We start from the raw sequence: 20,376 nt of genomic DNA on the forward strand, positions 1-20,376 counted from the left end.
CCTGCAAGTGCTGACTGGTGGAAAGATGGCATGGAAAGTTCCTGGGGGGGGGGGAGTGGGAGGGAGGTGGGAGGAGGGGAAAGTGGGAGGGGCTACAAGTAACAACTGCCTTTCTATCAATTCAGCAGGTGGGAGATTCTGCTGCTTTCTCTTCCCTAGATCACTTGGCAATTACAAGTTGCTTTGGAGGAGCTTTAGTTTGAGATCATGAGTGGAGTTTTCCAGGGAGAAAAAGAGGCCAGTGATGACCATGGTGGGGCCTCTTCACCATCCCAGCAATACTGGGACACCAATGTGCCTGATCTGACCTGTGAGGAGGAATCCTTGGATGACGACTCTCTTGTCAGTGAGCTTGCCATGGAGACTTCTGCATCCAAAGACGTAGATGTTAAAGGTAAATGGGGCTTGGGTCAAGTGGCAGAGTTGATATTAGGGTTATGGTCCTGTTTCCACAAGGGGGGACTGGCTCTCACAGGATAGGAGAGGCCTTGAAGTTCTCAGGGCTCCAGATCTGGGTTTAGGCCCTTAAAAATAGTGTAGCCTCACCCTCATCTCATTTTATGAGCCTCAGTGAACACACAAGACACTGAGGATCCCATGGGTCCATTTTATCAAGATGTACATGTAGATGGGAAGTCAGTGTTCCCAGAGACCATGCAGCCCATCCAGTTTCCCCCTACCATTGTCCTACCCAGAGAGGACAATTAGGCAGTTAGAACCAAAGGGGCCAGGGCAGGCATCTGTGCCTTGGAGAACATCCAGAGTGAAGGATCCTGCCCTTTATTTTATAGTTGGAAAAACAGAGGGAGGTATTTAGTAACATAAGGGGTGAGCCCAAGAATCAGGGGCCCACAAAAAGAGAACCTAGTGTCCCCTTCCCACTATGGCATGTCAAGGAGTGCATTGGATCCCTTAGAAACCTCTGAGCCCATTCCCCTTATTTTTTATTTTTTAATTTCTTGCTTTTTGGAGAGGGAAGGGCAGGGCAGTTGGTGTTAAGTGCCCAAGGTCACATAGCTAGTATGTATTAAGTGTCTGTGGTCAGATTCAAACTCAGGTCCTCCTGACTCCAGGGCATGTGCTCTATTCACTGTGCCACCTAGCTGCCCACTCCCCTTATTTTTTTTAAGGAATGTATTTAATCTCATTTAATTTTCATTGAAAGAAATCCTTGTAAAGCAGGGCTTTCTGTCTCCATTAGCATTGTGCTGGATTCTTGTGATACAAAGATGTCCAGCAACATGGCTCATGAGTTGAGACTTGAAATAACACAGGTAATCATGGCCATGCAAAATCTTGTCCCAGGAAACTGATTAACTGAGGCTGGGAGCAATTCCTTGTGATCGGGGACAGAGGACCAGGATACTTTGTATGACAAACCAGGGAATGTGGAGCAGAGAGCCAGGGACAGCCTGGCCCTCTGTCTCCCAGACCCTGACAGCCCTGCCACTGCCTCCCCCCCCTGTCCCCCTGGTTTCCCATCGGTCCTCTTGCCATCTGTCTGTTCCTTCTGACTTCTTCCCCTTTGCCTGGTAGTTAATCCTTATCTTGCTGGCCTTTCCCTTGACCCCTCTACTCTCTTTGCTCAGGTAGTTTTGAATCTTGCCAGGATCTCAAGTCAAGCTCACTGGTCTATAGTTTTGCAAAGCCAGGAGACAATATCTTCAGGCCTGTCCCTTCTGAGCATGGGTGGCTTCTTCAGTGTCCTTGCCCCCTGACTGGAGATCCCCAAGGAAAATGAGAGATTCTCTGTCTTGGCACTCATCTTTGGAGCCAGCTCCCCATCATCTTCTGTCCTTTCCAGTCCACAAAGCGTTCTCCTTGGCCGGGAAAAGAGGAGGGAACCAGGCACCCAGTAGCATCTCTTTTCTTTCTTTTTTTTTTTAGGACTCAATGTTTATTGACTATTGAGTATAGAAAGGGTCCACCAACATGCCAGTCTCTCCCCTTCTTCCCCCCTCTCCTCTCCCCCTCCCTTATCTCTTATCACCTTCCCCTCCCCTCACTCATGTCAAGTGCTTCCTGGATCCTCTTCCTTCTCCTCACTGAGATAGGGACAAATCTGTGATCCTATGATTTCCTTGGCATGTGGGACTCCTCGATGAGGGTGCTCCTGGTCCCAGTGCACATGGGCACCTTCTCTGCCATTCAGTCTTAAAGCACTGAGAGGCCAGGGCTCCATGGCAAATCAATGTCCCAAGTAGGCCTTGAACCCAGCCTGCCTGATTCCAAGGCCACAATCTGTCTCTTCAGGCAGCTGCACTGGGACTGGCCCTCTGGGTCTTCAAAATTTCCTTCTTCTTTTTTTTATTTAAGCAATCGGGGTTAAGTAACTTGCTCAAGGTTACACGGCCAGGTGTTTCTGGGTGGGTGCTAAGTGTCTGAGCCCGGATTCAATCCCCAGGTTATCCTGACACTGGAGCCGGTGCTCCTACTTGCTGAGCCACCTGGCTGCCCCTCAGAATTTCCCTCTTGACAGTTTCCCATGCCCTCGGGCTGACTTCTTCAGAATTTTGGTTGGCTCTGGCTCTAATCTTCCCCAGAAACCTTACACATACAAAGAGACTCTTTGAGTCTAGGGTGTGTACCACCCATGGGCCCACTAGATGTGACTTTGGTCTCCTGCCCTATTACAGACTCTAGGGGCAAGGGAGTGGTCATGTCCACCCTCCCCATTGAAGTTCCCATTACTTCAGCCCCAGCAACCAAGGCCTCCCTGATGACCTGGTCACTTCCCATGGTCCCTTTGCTGATCTCAACCAAAAGCTCCTCAGCAATGCTTGACCTCTCTGGTTCTTGGATTGCCTCACATGAATATACTTTTTCATATGCAGCTAAACCCCCATCACTCCCATCCCCTTTCCTTTGGGGCTCCTTTACCTCTCTAGCCACTGCCTTTTGGGACACTTGGCTCTCCCCCCATGCACTGCCCCTGTCTCCAGTGATTGTATTCATGTCCTGTGTATAAAGTCCAGTTATTCTATGCCAGGTAGTGTAGACCCTGGTCTACCAAGTGGTGATTAGTGCAGCTGGGGTTCCTTTTTCATAGCCTTGTTGCAAGGCCCTGATGAAATGTTCCTCCCTGTTCAGCCTGTTGTGAGCCTTAGAACACTAGAGAAATACCCGGTGGGAGAATCATGACCATTGCTATTATTTTCAGGAATGATGCCCCGCAAAGGCAAAGTTGGCGCCATTTCCAAGGGCAAACAGAGGGCTTCTACAGTCAAATGTGGAAAAGGAAAAGGTGATGATAAGCCGGCTGCTAAGAAGGATCTGGGGAAGAACAACCAGCAGCAAGCTAAGAGCGATGCAGAGAAGGAGACCGAGAGCAGTGGTGATGAGGGCGACAATCAAGACTTGGGATACTACGATTAGGGCGGCCGGCCTGGAGGAGGCAGAGGAGCCTGAAGATCCAGGCAGCCAAGGCCAGGCCAGGGCCAGCCCCACTCCGTGGGAGCCCGGGGCCTCCTCCCTAGGCCAGCCTCACCATGTCCCTCCCTTAGTCTCTAAGCAAGTCCTCTGCCTTAGTCTCTCCAGACCCCTTAGCTGCCCTCCCTCTGCCCTTCACACTTCCCCACTTCTTGCAAGTCTCCTGGCAGATGGAGGGAAACTTCAGTAGTTATGCTTTTTGAACTTTGACATTTTTATTCAGTTCATAATTAAATAAAAGGTAAATCGCTCCTTTTGCAGTTTTGTTTTGTTAAAGAGGGGCTGTTGGGGAGGAGGGGGAGGGTCACCCTGGAGTTAGGTGGAGTGTCCGTCTTTGAGGTCCTAGTGTGGCAAAGCACCCAAGTGCCCCTGGGCCAGGCAAGATGATGTAGCAGGGCATGGCCTGGACACTGGCCTCAGTGGCTTGGAAAGGCTCAGGCTCCCTCACACCCAGTCACCCTGCCCTGGCCCTCTCTGTATTGGAAATGTTTGGCATAGTAACTGGAATGTGGTGGCTACCTCCAAAATGCTTCTTGGCTAGACTTGACTCCCTCCTCCCTTGCTCCAGAACCTTCTAGGCCCCTCCTCCACAAGGCAGCCCTCACATTACATGGCCCCTGTCTTTTCTCCATAGCTTGGTGGCACAGTGGATAGAGTGCTGGGCTGGGAGTCAGGAAGAATTGAGTTCAGATTAGGCCTTGCATTTTTCTATATTTGAGAAACTGGACAAGTCATTAACCTTGTTTGCCTCAGTTTCCTCATTTGTAAAATGAGCCGTAGAAGGAAATGGCAAAGTACTGCAGTATCTTTGCCAAGAAAACCCCAAATGTGGTCACAAAAAGTCAGATACTATTGAAACAACAACAATGGTGGCTAGCACATAGTAGGTGCTGTGTAAATGCTTCTTCCTTTCTCTCTTCCCCAGTCACCATTTTTAGCTCCTCCAACAGATCCTTTTAAATATCCTTCCCTCTGCTCCCCCAGTCTCCCCCCAGTTCCCCTCCCCAATCAGCCCCTGAAGAACACTATGTGGACTTGAAGGAGCTGGGGGGAGAAAGCATGAAAGCACCTGATTCTTAGGAGGCCATTAGTAGGATGGGAGTGAAGTGTGGAGGACAAACGAGATTGTCATGGTAACCGAAGACAAAAACTGATATTGTCATGGTAACCAGGCATGTGGGGGGGGGTGTGGAGACAGAATCAGTGAGGCCCAGAGTGGTGCCAAGGGCTCACTTCTGTCACGTGGTACTATGCCAGGGCCCCACCTCCTCCCATCTCCAGATTCTCCTAGAACCTTCCACTCCGAGACCATGATTTACCAGAAGCCAAAACACTGCACTCTTTCCTCATCAAAGCCCACTTGGTTCTTAGTTGGAAAACAGATGGCAAAATAATTTACACTAAGGTTCAAATGTCCTGGAGCAGGGGTGGGGAACTTTCAGCCTGGAGGCCACAAGTGGCCCCCTAGGTCCTCAAGTGCCACCCTCTGACTGACTCCAAGTTTGACAGAACAAATTCTTTTGTGTTCTGGGAAGTTTGGATTTCATCAGAGGGTGGCACCTGAGGACCTAGAGGGCCACTTGTGGCCTCTAGGCTGAAGGTTCCCCACCCCCTGCCTTAAGAGTGTTCCCCTGGCCTAGAGTATTGCAGGATTTCAGAACAGAAAAGATAGCTCCTTATTCCCTAAAACAAGACACACAGCAAAGGGCCACACAGCTACAGTCTGGGAAAAAATCTAAGTTGTAGAAAGTTTTTCCATATGCTGAGGAGAAGGCAGATCCCTTTTCCACATGAAATCCTTTCAAGTGCTTAAAGATGGCTCTAACTGTTCCCATGTCACTAGGCCTTTTCCCCTCCCTTGGCCACCCCCTCCCTCATACTGTAATGAAGAAGATGGCTGCCACTCACCCCAGACCCCCAGGAATAAGATGCCTCTACCCCAAATCACTAGCCCCACTTCTGGCCCAGCCCCTACACCTGTCACCCACCCAATCAGCCTTTGGGAAATGGGACCTGTCAGCTGCCTCCCCAGCTGCTGCAGCCCCTCAGCCACTAAGTTAAGGAAGGCCCTTGAAGAGGGGCAGCCAGGAGGCCAGTGGCACTGGGGTGAGGAGTGGGGTGTAACGAGGCTGGAAAGGTAAGAGCGGGGCTAGGTCATGAAGGGCTTTGATTGCCAAACAGAATTTTCTAATTGTTCCTGGAAGTGATTGGGAGCCACTGTAGGTTATTGAGTGAGGGAATGATGTGCTTGGAGCTAAATTTCAGGAAAATCACTCTGGTGATTGAATGGCTCATGGCCTGGGATGGGGAGAACCTGGAGGCAGGCAGCTAGTACACAGGCCAGAGGAGAGGTGAAAACGGTGTGCACCAGGAACAAGGCAGGGCACAGGGGAGGAGGGGCATATAGGTGAAAAGCTGCAGAGGTGAGATTGAGATTGGATATGGGGGTGAGAGACAAAGAGAAGCTGAGGGTGACCCTGAGGTTGGGATCCCCTGGGGCAGGGAGTGATCAAGATAAAGGGGGCTGCATTTGGGTCAAAAGGGGCCTTCTTCTTTGGACATGGGGAGTTCAAGGTATTCACTGGGTGGACATCTGGGCTGACATGTCGGAGAGGTAGTGGGAATGATTGAGTACAGATGTTTCTGATCTCCCCAGCTGCCTTCTGGTGGAGGGGCAGAGCAGTTCCTGGGCTGAACACTAGGCGGCAGAGGCAGCAGAGCTGTAACAGCAGGCACCTGTCCCTGAACCTGGGCTTTTTTCCAATCAGAAAATGGCCTTCAAAGGTAAGTGGGGGCAGAGGGGGAAGGAGAGGGGTGCAGAGGCCCCTCCGGGGTCCACTGGGCACCGAGGGAAAACTGAGGCCCGGAAGGTGCACGTGTGTATGTTGGGGGGGGCACCCCAAGGACTTTTCACCAGAAGAGACGGGTACTTGAAGGGTGGGGGGGAGGAAATGGAGGCTCCAAAAGGAGGCAGCCCTCAACTGACCATAGAGGCAGGGCTCTCAGACACCATCTGGTCCAAGCACCTCTCTCTCCTTCCCACCTTGAGAGAGGGGAAAACCGAGGGGGTGAGCAAGTGGGGGGCGGACAAAGGCAAAGGTCTGGGGGCTCAACGTGAGGCAAGCAACCAGGCCGTGCAAGAGGCATCGAGCCCATATCCCTCCTTATTTTAAGGAGGGGAAACTGAGGCTCCTCGAGAGAGGTCCTAAGAAGCGCAGGATAAAAGCGGGCATCAAGAACCATAAAGACCCTCAGATCCAGACTCAGCCTCATTTCCAGGAGGGGAGAATACAGGCCCACTCGTAGGAAAGCCCTCGGGATGGATCACAGGGGCCCAAGTCGGAAGCAAGACCCCGTATCTCAAGATCAGTCACTTCCTTGAACAGAGGTCTCCTTTAATGGAAGCTTCTAAGAGAGGAAGGCACTTTGGGCAACAGGGGTTGAGAGACATCCACCCCCATCCTCCCATTTGATGGAGAACACGGCGAGCCCCGGAAGGAGAAAGGGTTTGGAGGGATGCAATATGCTCCCCAGAGGACAGAACCAATGATGCCAATAAACAGGGTTTGTTTGAGAAGAATCCCCCTGGGGTCAGTGCCCTTAGAGATCACTGGGCCTGCCCCCCAACTTCTTAGGGCCCTCAGAGCAGCTGGCATCCATGCAGGTGACCCCTATTAGCAAGGGGGGAGCTGACCCAGAAGGAAGGAAGTCCCCCACCTAGTCTACTCCTCCACTTTCACTTCATAGCCTGGAAAACCTAGGCCCCAGAGGGAAGGGGGGACCCAGAAAGGCTTCCTGCAGAAGATGGGATCTTAGCTGAGACTTAAAAAAGCGAGGGAAACTGAGAGGAAGAGGAGGAGGAGGAGGAAGAAATGAGAGCACTCCAAGTATGAGGGACAGGCAGTAAAAATGCCCAGAGTCAAGAGATGAAGTGTCTTGGGGAAGGAACAGCCAGGAGCCCATGGGCTCTAGAATATGTGGAAGGGACCAAGGTGTAAAAAGAGTAGAAAGGTGGGCAGGGGCCACATTCTCAAGGGTCTTCCAGACCAGAAGACTGAAATGGGACCTGGGAGGTAATCAGGGAGCCTTGGAATCACTTGAGCAGGGGTGCTGTGGCCACACCTGGGTTTGAGGCAGACCCCTTTGGCAGCTGACGGCAGGGTGGCTTGGAGAGGGGAGAGGCCTAAGGCAGGCAGACCCCACAGTAGCTGCTGCCATGGTCCCGATGGGAGGAGAAGAGGGCCTTTAGGGGGGGGGGGGGTGCAGGGGCAGGGGCAGAGGAGAGAAGGGGGATGTGTCAGGAAGTCGAATCAACAGGCCTCGGTGACCTCTTGGACATGTTGGGGGGACAGAGTGAGGAGTCTGAGATGCCAACTAGGTCGTGAGCCCAGGGACTGGGAGGATGGGGCCCTCCAAACACCAGTAGAAGTGTTGGCCAGAGGAGAAGCCTGGGGGTGGGGGAGATGAGTTCTGCTTCGGGCATGTTGAGTTTTAAATGCCGCTGGGAGATCCAGCTGAAGATGTCCAAGAGGCAGTTGGAGGTAGGAGGCTGGAAGGCAGAAGGAAGGCTGGATGACTAGGCCTGGGAACCAGCTGCAGAGACAGGGTCAGGGAGGCCCAGCCAGCTGCCCAGGTCACCCAGCAAAGGGTACACAGGAAGAAGAGGAGAGAGCAGGCTCCAGGACAGCAGCTGGGGCCACACCCACAGGTTTCAAGCTCCCAGAGCCCAGGTTCCTGCCTCATTTTACAGAGGGGGCAGTGATGCCCATAAATGGATGAAGATGCCCAGAGACCACCAAGTCACCCTCCCCTCTATTTATTTAAAGAGAAACTCAAGCTCTGAGCTAGGAAGGCAGCTCTTACTACAGAACACCAGAGCTGCAATGAGGAGACTTAGTGACCCTTGGCCTTGGCTCTCACCTCACCCAAACCCACCCCTGGATGACCTCTACCACCTGTTGCATCAATCCCACTCCCCTGCTGCTGAATAGGGCTGGGGCCGGCATTCAGCCAAGCTCAGCAGGAACACTATGAATAGATACACATCATAAACCCTGCTCAGCCATCCCTGAGGGCCGGGGACTAACAATCAGAGGGCGCAGAAGCTTGGGTCTGGGTGGGCCACTGGGCAATGGATCAGCTCTCTCAAACTGAGCACCAGCCACCTACGTGAGCCAGTCTCCTTCAGGCCCTTACCCCAGCGAGGCAATCTTTCCCCTTCTCCCACCCCACTCCAGCTGCCTGCCCTCCTCTGTTGGAGAGCTTCTCTGCTCCCTTCCAGCCTCCCACGGCACCCCTGCTCTCCACCCTCTCCACTGACAACCTCATCATTTCCTCTTAGAAAGAAAATCAAGGCCTTTCACATGAGCTCTCTTTTCTCCTTCTATACATCTCAAGACACCTTGACCTCATCCCCCCTTCTCCCTTCCTCTATACTATCTTCCTCTCCCTCCTTTCTCTCTGTGTCTCTGTCTCTCTATCTCTTTCGCTCTCCTTCTGAGGCTGTTTTCCTATCAAGATCAGACTGGAAGTGCAGTGGGAGCTAGGGGCAGTCCCATTCTCTGACCTTTCCTAGGCAGCCCCATGGCCCCACTGCTGCCTCCCCACCCCCACACAGAGGATCACCACTTTGGTATCAGACTTAGTGTGGATACCAGGTAGGATTCCACCCTCAATCAGCCCCCAAGTGGCCACATCTGCCCATCCCTGGGCAGTCACACACACACACACACACACACACACAACACGCAGACACAGACACATGCACACACACACACATCTCCTCTTCACTCACACAGCTGCCATTCTGCAGATATGCATGATCTGGAATACTGCCTCAACCTTCCTGCAGCTCTGACACATGGTGCTTTGATCTCCCAGCTCCACACCTTTGCACGGGTTAGCCTCCATGCCTGGATACACTCTTTCCTCACCTCCAACTTGGGATTCCTCATTTTAACCACAGCCTTCCACTCAAAGCCATTTCTCATCCCCCCAGCTGCTAGTACCCCCTCCCAACACTCCCTGTTGCCTTGTCTCCCCATAGACAAGGTAGCTTCACTGAGGCCAGGGACTGCTTTGTTCCAGTCTCTGTATCCCTAGCACCTAGAACTTAGCCAATGTTGCTCGATCAAGTGACTGACCATCTTGTCTCGACCCTTCATTTTAAAAAGGAGGAGGGTCACAGTAGCCCTCTCTGACACAGGTGGGGCTGGGCACTGAGGGGACTCCCTGGTCCCTGCTTTTGGGGCTACCTTCTTCCTGCTGCTGAATCACAGGCTGAGCTCTGGGCCCACCAATAGGCAACTCAGCCCAGGCAGTGGGCCTCGGGACAGAGGCCTTGCCCTCCTCTGCCCTGGTCTCACCCAGCACCTCCCAAATGAGCCCTGTGTCTAGGCCTCCCTGGCCCCAGCCTTGGCATTCTCCAGGAGGGGCCCAAGTGTTGGTTTTGGAAGTGAGAAGCATCAGCATGGACCTGGTGTCTGGAACCCGAGCCACCTTGGGTAAACTGCTTTCCCATTCTCTGAACCTCAGTTTCTCCATCTGTGTAATGACAGAGCTAGACTAGAGGACTTCCTGGTCCCTTCCAGGTGTGACATTCTGTGCTTGTGGCCAGTCTGGGGCCCCGGCCTCTGCAGCAAATCTGCTTCTCCTGCCACTGGCTTTTTCGACACTTGCCTGCTTGTGAGATCCCCTCCCCCAGCCTCTGCAGGAGCTAGAAACGAATTTCCTTGGTCTTTGTAATGGTCTTTGGTAACAGCCAGCTAGTCTACCAGCGCCCAGAGAAGCATGCCTACTGGCGATTGCCATGGAAACTGGAACCTAGCTAAGTACCTCACACAGCCCTGCACTGGTGAGACTTCCTGCCGGGATGCTAAATTGGCTGGAGCCTCACGTGTCCCTTGGTGATCTCTGGGTCTCTGCAGTAGCTAGGATGAGAGGAAGCTCTCCCAGCCCCCACCCCACCACTATCCCTTCCTCCTCAGAAGTTCGGCTGTCTCACAGACACCTGTCCATTGGCTCAGAGGGGCTCCATCTTACCCCTCCCTGGGAGCGGACCAGGGGAGGGACGTGCATTGCTGTAGACCCTTGGGACATCTAAGAAAATCTCTGTCCCCACTTAGGTTCATTCTTGGATTTGCTTGTGTGACCTCAGCCAGGTCTCTGCCCTGAGGGTCTTCACATGGCAAAGGAGGGGATTGGCCTTAGTGGTCTCTAAGGTCTCTCCCTAGTCTGACCTTAGGGCTCTCTAGAGGTCAGGGAAGGCCCTAGTCTGTACGATGGGCATCATGATCCCAGTACACCTACAGCTTCCTAAGGGTTGGGGGGAGGATCAGGAGCCATGCTACACAGAAGGGTCTTTGTGGCCTACACCAGGTAAATGCCACTGGATAGCAGCTTCACAATTTCTTATATTTATTATCAGGCTATACCTCCCCCTGGGACAAAAGTGGCTTCTGCTCCAAGTCTGGGCAGCGGTTCCCTTCATTCAAATTGATTGAAATAAAAGATGATGATCCCCAGGCCATTAAACAGGAGTTTGCAAAGATTTGTCAGAAAGTGGATGTCCTTCTGAGCAGCCTGGAGAAAGAGCCAGACCAACAGGTAGAGATGCAGGAGAAGGCCAAGGATGTTTCCAGCAGCAGCAGCAGCAGCAGCAGCAGGACTCTCCAGAACCCTGGGGAAGGTGGTGACAGGACCTTAGAAGGCTCCCCTGGCCTCCTTGTAACACCAGGGCCCTTAGCCTAGAGCCAGCCTCCCCAGGTCCTGTCTCTTGGCACATGCTCACTGTTGTCCTCAATCTTTGTCTCTCCCTAGATCCCCTCTGCCTGCAGACGCATCTTTCCCACCAAAATCACTTGAGGAGTTAGATTAAGATTTCTATGCTTTTCCTCATTTAACTTAGAAAACTTGCTTTGGCTAAAAAATAAAGTTCTGTTATTACTTCTGCAGTTCATTTTGTACAAGGGGGCTGCCGAGGTGGGGGGAGGTGGGGTGTGGAGTGAAACTTGGGAGATAGTGGGAGTCTCTCTCCAACCAAGACTGTCTTGGCCCAGGTCAGACAGTGCAGTGGGGATTATGGGGAGTGGCCTGCACCCTGGCCTCTTCTCAGATGCTCCTCCCAGACTGGCAAAGAGAAGAAAAATGGAGAATGACACATTGTGGAGAGACTGGCAAAACAGGCACATGAATGTTTTTAGTGGAACTATGAATTGGTTCAGCCATTCTGGGAAACAAATGTGAACTCTGTTTCTCTGATCCCAAGTTACTAAACTCTGTGTACCCTTGATCCAGCAACATCACTACTACACCCGTAGCCCAAGGAGATAAAAAAGGGGAAAGGACCGATATGTACAAAGAGCTGGAAATTGGGGGCGGACCATCCGTTGGAGAATGGCTAAACAAGTTATGGATGATATAAGTGATGGAATACTATTGTGCTGTAAGAAATAATGAAAAGGCTGATGTCACAGAAACCTGGGAGCAATTTATATAATAATACATATATTGTGAAGAAGACCAACTTGAAATACTTAGGAATTCCGATCAACACAATTCCAGAAAAGTCATAATGAAGCTATCCAGCCATCCATCCATGGCTAATGCAGGAATTTGTTTTGCAGTTGGGGTTAAGTGACTTGCCTAAGGTCACACAGCTAGTTAAGTGTCAAGTGTCTGAAGTTGCATTGGAACTCAGGTCCTCCTGACTCCAGGACTGGAGCTCTATTCACTGCGCCACCTAGCTGTCCGGACTATACATATTTTTTAATAGGCTTTGTTTTCCTTGTTTTCTCAATGGAGGAGGAGGAAGATGTGAGAGGGAGAGACTTTGGAACTGAAAATAAGATTGAATTAAAAACGACAAGACTTGGCAACAAATTGGAAATGGCAGTGGGGAGTGAGAGAGTGAGCAGTTGAAGATTATATAAAGATTATCAGCGTGGGTGACCATGAGACTACTGGTGTTCTCAGTAGTAATAAGGGCAGAGGGGATTTGGGGAGAGAGAGTGAGCTCAATTTTAGCCATGTGAGTTGAAGATAATTATGGTTAATCCATTTCAAAATCTCTGATAGTTGGAGATGGCAGCCAGGAGGTCAGGAGAGATGCTAGAATTTGATAGAGAGATCTGAGAATCTTCTCCACGGAAGTGATCATTGAATCCTTGGCCACTAATGAGGTCACTAGGTAGGATAGTAGAGAGCAGAGGTTCCCAAACTTATTTGGCCCATCGCCCTCTTTTTAAAAAAAATTACCCAGCACCCCCTGCTTTCTTTAACCCTTTAACGTTTTTTTAAAAAATCTGTGTCATTTCAAAAAATATAAAATATATATTTTTTAAAATGACACATCTTGGGGTGGCTAGGTGTTTCAGTGAATAGAGCACCAGCCCTGGAGTCAGGAGGACCTGAGTTCAAATCCGGCCTCAGACACTTAATACAAAAACTAGCCATATGACCTTGGGCAAGTCACTTAACTCCAATTGCCCTCCAAAAAGCAAAAAAAATAAAAAATAAAATGACACATCTTAAATTTAATATTGCCCACTTTGGGAACCTATGAGGAAGAAGGAGAAGGCCTAGCAGAGAACCTTAGGAAACATCTCATGTTAGTGGATAGGAACTGGAGGAAGAGCCAGCAAAGGAAACAGAAGACAGAAAAAAGTGGTAAATCCATTAGGAGTAAAATCAGGAGAGAGCAGTGTCAGAAAAACCTAGAGAGAAGACAGGGCCAAGAAGAATAAGAGGGATCGAGAGTTCAAAAGGTTCAGAGAGGCCTCTGGGTACTGACTGGGCATTGGCAGGCCTCATATGAACCCCAGAGTCACTGGCTGGGCTCACTGGGCATCCCTGTGCTGCTCTTAAAGATCAGAGCTCTGGACACATAGTCCAGGGTCCTGGCCCCTCTGGAGGGGCCCCAGCACTAAGCTTGTCATCAGCTAATCTAATGCAGAAATTTCAGCCTCAAGTCCATGATCCCCATTCACTCCCATTCCATAGTTCCTGTGCTGGTCACTTGTCTCTAAGTTGTATTTGCAATATTAAGCTGGAAAACCAAGCTACTTTGGTTCCTTATTGGATTTCCCTGTCACTGCTCAGTCTGGCATTATCCTCAGATCATTGTTGGAAAAGTCGTAGGGAAAGCTGGGCTGTATTGCTTTCTCTTGCTCCAAATGAGGATTTTTTAAGGAGGGGTGGGGTTTGACGGCAGTGGGTGAGTAGCCAGTAGACGAGAAGAGACTGAAAACGAGTGAGATATCCAGAGAAAGAACTATGGAGTGTGAATGCAGATCGAAGCAGACTATTTTCAGGGGGATGGGGGGGCGGGGCATGGGCTTTGGTGGTGGCTTTTGTTTTTTCTTTATCATGATTTTTCCATTTTGTTCTTATTTTTCTTTCACAACATGACTAATGTGGAAATAGGTTTAACATGATTATACATGTATAACCTACATCAGATTGCCTCCTGTCTTAGGGAAGGGGGAGGGGAGGGAGGGAGAAAAATTTGGATCTTCAAATTTTACAGAAAACAAATGTTGAAAAGTATCTTTACTTATAATTGGAAAAAATGAAGTACCATTTAGGGAAAAAAAGAAACGGTGTGAGATAAGTAGAGACGATAGAGAGGGCAATCTGCGTGCCAAGGAGAAGTGGCATCTCTTCATCTGATAGAGGGATGAAGGAGAAGAGAGTTGGGGAAGATGCAAGAAGAGGAGGAGGGAGGAGAAGAGGGAGCCCTTCATCACTGGCCCCAGTTTTTTCAGTGGAATATGAGAGGAGGTTCTCAGCTTTATAAAAGCAGTGTGCCATGGGAGGGGCAAAGGAGGATGGAAAGATTTTGAAAAGCCACGGTGACAAACGGGAAGGGAAATTGATTAGGGTGTCCTTAGGGGCAATTTGTATCTCTAAATGCTTTCCTCAACAGAAGAGATCAAGACCAAATCAATAGTTAACCCACTGCCAAAGAATAATATCCCAGTCAGCTCCGAAGTGATATGAATGAACAGCAAGCAGTACTAATAACAGCTGCAAAAAGGAAAATGGCCATAAACCACTCATTCGGAATAGCAAGCATTAAGATTTATGTGTCTCAGTGGTACGTAGGGTTCAGCTCAGGTAAAATTGAAAAACCTATCAATTCCCAGACCAGCTCCTCAAAACATCCCGTCTCAGAGGAAAAAAAGCCAACAGCCCCAACAGCAGCACAGCATTCATGGCAGTCAACATATGCTAATTCTTCCCCGAATTAGCCACTACCAGGCTTAATTAGGTTCCTAACGCAAGATGTAAAAAAAAGCTAAAACATAACAATAAAAGTCCATTTCAAGTCAAGACTAGAATTAAACCCTGGTAGTATTTGTAGCATTTGGGCTGGCCACAAAGACCCTGGGAATTGTATTATTTCTCAAGGACTTTGTGGCCAGCCAAAGCCTTACCTTAGGGAAGCTAGGTGGTGCAGAGGCTATGGAACCATGCCTGGAGTCAGGAAAATCTGAGTTCAAAGAAAACTTCAGATACTTCCTAGCTGTGTGACTCTGGGCAAGTCACTTAACCTTGTTCACCTCATTTTCCTTGTCTGTAAAATAAGCTAGAGAAGGAAACAGGCAAATCACTCCAATATCTTTGCAGAGAAAACCCCAAAATGAGTCACGAAGAGTCTGAATCCACTGAACAACAACTGAAGCCTTACCAGAGGGTTTTTGCAATAGGAATAAATGGGACTTTTCTTTAACCTGGCACCTTGCCAACAAGATCAAGAGTAAAGCAAGTAAGACCATTATCACCATTCCTATTTGACATAGTGGTAGAAATACTACCTATAGCGATAAGATACGGAAAAGAAATTGAGGAAATAAATATAGGCAAAGAGGAAACAGAATTGCTTTTTACAGATGATATGATCTAGAAAACCTTAAAGAATCAACTAAAAATTAATTGAAACAACATATGAATACAACTGTGAGATGTTCTTTACAAAAATAAAGACAGACATAGAATTGGAAAAATATTAATTGTTCACAGGTAGAGCATATAACAAAATATAACAAAAATGACAATACTATAGAGGTTAATTTACTTATTCAGTGCTAAAACACTCAAAACTACCAAAGGATTATTTCATAGTGCTGGAAAAGTAATAAAGAAGTTTATCTGAAGGAACAAAAACCAATTCTCTTACAACTGCTAGAAAAGCTGGAAATCAGTCTGGTAGAATATATAGCTTTAGACAAATCCCATACTTTATAGTAAGATAGTTTCCAAATGGATATATAGCATAGATACAAAAGATCATATAATAAATAAATCAGAACAGTAAGGAAGAAATTTCCTTTCAGTTTTTTTTCATAGAGGAAAAATTCATGACCAAACAGGGGATAGACAGAATTCAGAAGAGAAAATAAATGAATTTGATTACTCAAAATGAAAACATTTTTGCACAAACCAAAATCAATTTAACAAAATTTAGAAGAGAAACAGATATTTGGAAAAAATCTTTATAGCAAATTTCTCTGATGAAAACCTCACTTCCAAGCTATGAAAGGAACTGATTTAATTTATAAGGAAAAAGCCATTCGCTCGTTGATAAATGCTCAAGGTTATGCTCAGGCAGTATTCAGAACTAGCAACAATTCTATGAAAAAATTAACAATATCGCTACTAGAAAAATTCAAAAACTAAAGCAAATCTTTAGTTCCACCTCATACCCATCAGATTGGCCAAGAAGGCAAATGACACATATTTAAGAAGATTCAGGAAAATGGTACATCAATGCCCTTTGGGTGACCTGTGAATCGGCCTAACCGTTCTGGAAGTCAACTTGGAACTGTGCTCCAAAAGCCACCAAATGACACATATACACATTGGACTTCAGGCCCATTGCTCCTGGCAAGTGGCAGGCATTGTGCTAAGAGCTTTTTACAAATATTTTCTCATTTGATTCTCACAATGACCCTGGGAGGCAAATGCTATTGTTATTATCCTCATTTTATAATTGAGGAAACTGAGGCAGAGAGAGGAGAAGTGACTTGCCCAGGGTCACCCAGGTAGTGTCTGAAGCCACATTTGAACTCAGCTCTCCCTGACTCCAGGTTGAGTGCCCTATCTGCTGCACCACTTAGCTGCCCATGAGCCACATACTGGGTGTGTGACCCTAAACAAGTCCTTTCGATCTCTCAGTGTCCCCAGGCTGGGGACATTTAAAAAATAACTTATTGATGGCTTTTGTTTTTCTGTCGCCAGAATTTCTCCTACATCCCCCCCAACTGTCCCAAATAATAAAGAATATTTTTTTAAGCAGTTGGGGTTAAGTAACTTGCTCAAGGTTACAAGGCCAGTTATTGCTGGGTGTGGTGCTAAGTATCTGAGTCTGGATTTGATCCCCAGGTCATCCTGACACTGGGGCTGATGCTCTTACTCACTGAGCCACCTGGCCGCCCCAAGAATAATTTAAAAAAAAAATAGAGAAAAAAATAAGGAAGGAGATCAATCTTTATTAAGTGGCTACTACGTGTCAGGCGCTGAACTTTAGAAATAATGTCTTATTTGATCCTCACAATGACCCTAAGAGGTATTATTATTCCCATTTTACAGTGAAGGAAACTGAGGCAAACAAAATTTAAATGACCTGCCCAGCGTCAACCAGCTAGGAAGTGTCTGAGGCAGGATCCAAACTGAGGTCGTCCAGACTCCAAGTCCTGCATACTATCCACTGTGTCACCTCCATTCCATCTGTTGTTCACTTGTTTTTCAGTCATGTCCAACTCTCTGTGACCCATTTTGGGGTTTTCTTAATAAAGTTACTGGAGTGGTTTGCCATTTCCTTCTCCAGCCCATTTGACATATGAGGAAACTGAGGCAAGCAGGGTGAAGTGTCTTACCCAGGGTCCCACAGCTAGTTAAGTGTCTGAAATCAAATTTAAACTCAGGTCTTCCTGACTCCAGGGCTGGTGTTCTATCTGCTGCACCATCTATCTGGGTAAAACCCATCAAGACATTAAAAAAATCTGAATATATAGGCAGTGTTCCATACCCATGGATCTCCAAACTCTGCAAAGAAATAGGTTGGGGAGATGTCTTCTTTTCTTTGCCTCAAGCTTGTTCTTTGTGTCAGTCAGTAAACATTGATTAAGCGCCTACTGTGTGCTCTGGTGCCACTCAGTGCTCTGTACCGCTGCCCTAAGCACTGAAGTTAGATCTCATTCTTGAAATCAGCATCGTGTAGGTTGTTTTCTTGACTCTGCCCACTTCTTTCTGCGTCACTTCATGGAGACCTATTCATGCTCCTCTGTGTTTACCACACTTATCATTTCTCCTGGCACAGTATTATCCCTTGTCGTTCATGGACCACTTTGTTTAGCCATTTCCCCATCAATGGACATCGACTCTGTTTTCAATTCTTTGTTACCACCAAAAGTGCTACTATAAAGATTTCAGTGGATATGGAGCCTTCCTTTTTGTCAATGACCTCCTTGAGGTGTATATGCCTAGTAGTGGAATCTCTGGGTAAAAAGGTGTGGACATTTGAGCTACTTTCTTTTTTATAATTTCAAATGACCTTCCACAATGGTGGTCTGATTCCCAGGTCCACCAATGATGCACTAGTGGGCCTGTCATTCCACAGGCCCTGCAACAGAGACTATTCCTACTTTTGATCATCTGCCAATTTACCAGCTGAGAGGTGAAACTCACTCGTCTTGATTTGCATTTTTCTTATTACTGCATTCTCTTACAGGGTTTACAACAGTTTGGAATTCTTTCAAGAGCTGTTTTGTTTATATCCTTTGAGCATTTGTCTATTGGGGAATGGCTTTTGATTGTGTGTGTGTGTTAGCTGTCTATATATCTTGGATAACAAACATGTGTAACGCTGACTACCTTGGCCCCCACTGCCAGGTGTGTTACACCTTCATCCCTCCCCCAGAGAGGAGTTTGTAGGGGATTGGCATACTTGCAATTTTAGGAGGTGTTCTCTTGTACCCCATTTCCTTTGACCACTTACAGTCAAATTACCTTTTAAAAAGGACAATTTATTTCAAAGTTACAATAACAAATATATAAACAGATTCCACCACCTCTTACTCTGGAAAAGGGATGAGGTTCCCAACTTAGCTCAGTTCTTATAGAGCTCCTTGGGTTTGAGTCCCAGACACCCTGGCAGGCTTCAGCATCCCTCCTGGAATCCTGCCTTCAACGTTGCCATGGCTTAACCTCCAGGCCTCATGAGGATCACTGCTGTTACCTAGAACTGAGAAGGACAAACAGAACAGAACAGAAATAAACACCAGGCCTGCTTCTAGGGCTTCAAAAGGTGGGGCAGGGGAAGTAATCCCTTCTTCCCTCACAGGGTCAGTTCATGGAGCCCAACTTCAACTTTCTCTGGACTCAAGAAAGAGCTAGTGAGAAAGAGAGCGAAACCATCCCAATGTGGCAGTCATAAAGACACAGTCTGTTCTGGCTATAATAATGGAGAGAGGCTATTACCACCCATGTGAAGGAGAAAAGTATGTCTTTTCTCCAAGCATGGTCCCCCCAGTTAGGTGATCTGGGCATGCTCTAAAGCCCCCATTACATATTCATGCATGTATATGTGCATATGTATCATGTGTGTATATGTATGTATATATAAAACATATGTATGTTGGTTGATTGGTTGTCTATATGTTTTGGATACCAAATTCTTTTCTGAAAAATTTGATGGAAAGCTTTTTTGCATTTGACCATTTCCTGTCTTATGTTAGAAGAATTAATTTTGTTTCTGTAGAAACTTTTCAATTTCACGTAATAAAAATGATCTCTTTTATGTTTTATAATCGCCTTATCCCTTGTTGGTTAAGACTCTATCTCCTTTGAGCCATCTACTCCAAGGAGGCCGTTGCTAATAAGAAAGGCCCCATGCATCCCAAAAGCTGTGGTAACAAAGGACTAGAAACAGAGTGGACACCCACCAATTGGGGAACGGCTCAAGAAATCGGGAACTGCCAATGCAAGGGTGTGCTAGATACAGAGAAGCATGGGATTATACAGCCTTGTGCAGAATGAAGTCAGCGGAGCCAAAAAAGCCTGGTGCGCCGTGACTCTGAAAGTGTCAACAGAAAGAACAGGGCAAGGGGAACGTCGGGGAATTGGCAAGCCCCAGAATGGTCCAGAAGAGAGGTGGGAGGGAGCTCCATGGCTGCCTGGCAGGGCAGATCTTTTCAGATTCTTCAATATGTTGATTCATCTGGCTGATTTTAAAAATCCTTTCCCTCTGTTTTCTTTAACAAGCGCTTTCGTATTCGGGATGGCTCCTCGGTGGCAAGGCCTCCTTTCTGTTACCTTGCTTTGGGCAGCATCCACTGTGGGCCTGGTGCACAGCAGGCCCTTCATAAATAGGCTTATTGATTCGCTGATTGGTCAAGGCTAGGCCTCTAAGAAATCAGTGCTCTCAAGGGAGCCGAGCTGCCAAGGCCCGCTCTCCCCAGGACCCTGGCCCAGGTCTGGGTGTAGAGAGGAAACCAAGATGCGCCATCTCCTCCGGCTGCTTTCTTCTTACTCGAAGACCAGGCAAGATGGGCAAGAGGGAAGTAATCCTGGCTGGACAAATGCGCGGCTCTGCCTAAGGCGGAATGAGGCTCGAAGGGGTTAAATGAAGAGGCTCCTGGCGCTCCCCTCCTGCACTTATTAGCTCAGTTAAGAGCTGCCTCCTGGGACAGCAGAGATCTTACGCCAACTCCGCACTTGTATTCAATGTTTCGGCAGCAGCGAGCAGCCATCGAGTCCTTCAGCCCGGGCTCTGACCTGTCCAGAGCCCCCTAGGGCAAAGGGCCTCAGGAGGAAGCCGGGACAAGATGCCCCTGGGAAGCTGAGGGGGAAGGGCAAGGACACAGAGTAGATGCCCAGTGGAACAAATCTTTCATCCTCATTTCTCCAGGTCCTAGGAGATGTCCCTGGACAGGCTGGCTGCCCATG

At 48.3% G+C, this 20,376-nt stretch overlaps 1 protein-coding gene and 1 long non-coding RNA gene across 2 annotated transcripts; both read left to right on the forward strand.

Annotated features, from left to right (window-relative positions):
• Positions 1 to 113: 113 nt before the first annotated feature.
• Positions 114 to 3,665, forward strand: LOC138143882 (heterogeneous nuclear ribonucleoproteins C1/C2-like). The gene is made up of 2 exons (XM_069065165.1): positions 114 to 394; positions 3,161 to 3,665. Exons 1-2 carry the CDS (start codon positions 208 to 210, stop codon positions 3,373 to 3,375), a joined length of 402 nt encoding a protein of 133 aa, XP_068921266.1. The 5' UTR covers positions 114 to 207; the 3' UTR covers positions 3,376 to 3,665.
• Positions 3,666 to 5,451: 1,786 nt separating this feature from the next.
• Positions 5,452 to 11,373, forward strand: LOC138143883 (uncharacterized). Its single transcript, XR_011163817.1, has 3 exons — positions 5,452 to 5,566; positions 6,086 to 6,213; positions 10,856 to 11,373. It is a non-coding gene; the product is annotated as an uncharacterized lncRNA (long non-coding RNA).
• The last annotated feature ends 9,003 nt before the right edge of the window (positions 11,374 to 20,376 follow it).

This window comes from Petaurus breviceps, unplaced genomic scaffold, assembly GCF_028583685.1.
Source record: "Petaurus breviceps papuanus isolate PSGF00001 unplaced genomic scaffold, PetGlider_PUasm1.0 90681, whole genome shotgun sequence".
Lineage (NCBI taxonomy): Eukaryota > Metazoa > Chordata > Mammalia > Diprotodontia > Petauridae > Petaurus > Petaurus breviceps.

Bases quoted from the DNA above. Each gene is read 5' to 3' on its own strand.
- LOC138143882 (XM_069065165.1), top strand. From the start codon at position 208: ATGAGTGGAGTTTTCCAGGGAGAAAAAGAGGCCAGTGATGACCATGGT. The intron at 395-3,160 runs GTAAATGGGGCT...TATTATTTTCAG, and splicing joins CAAAGACGTAGATGTTAAAG to GAATGATGCCCCGCAAAGGC.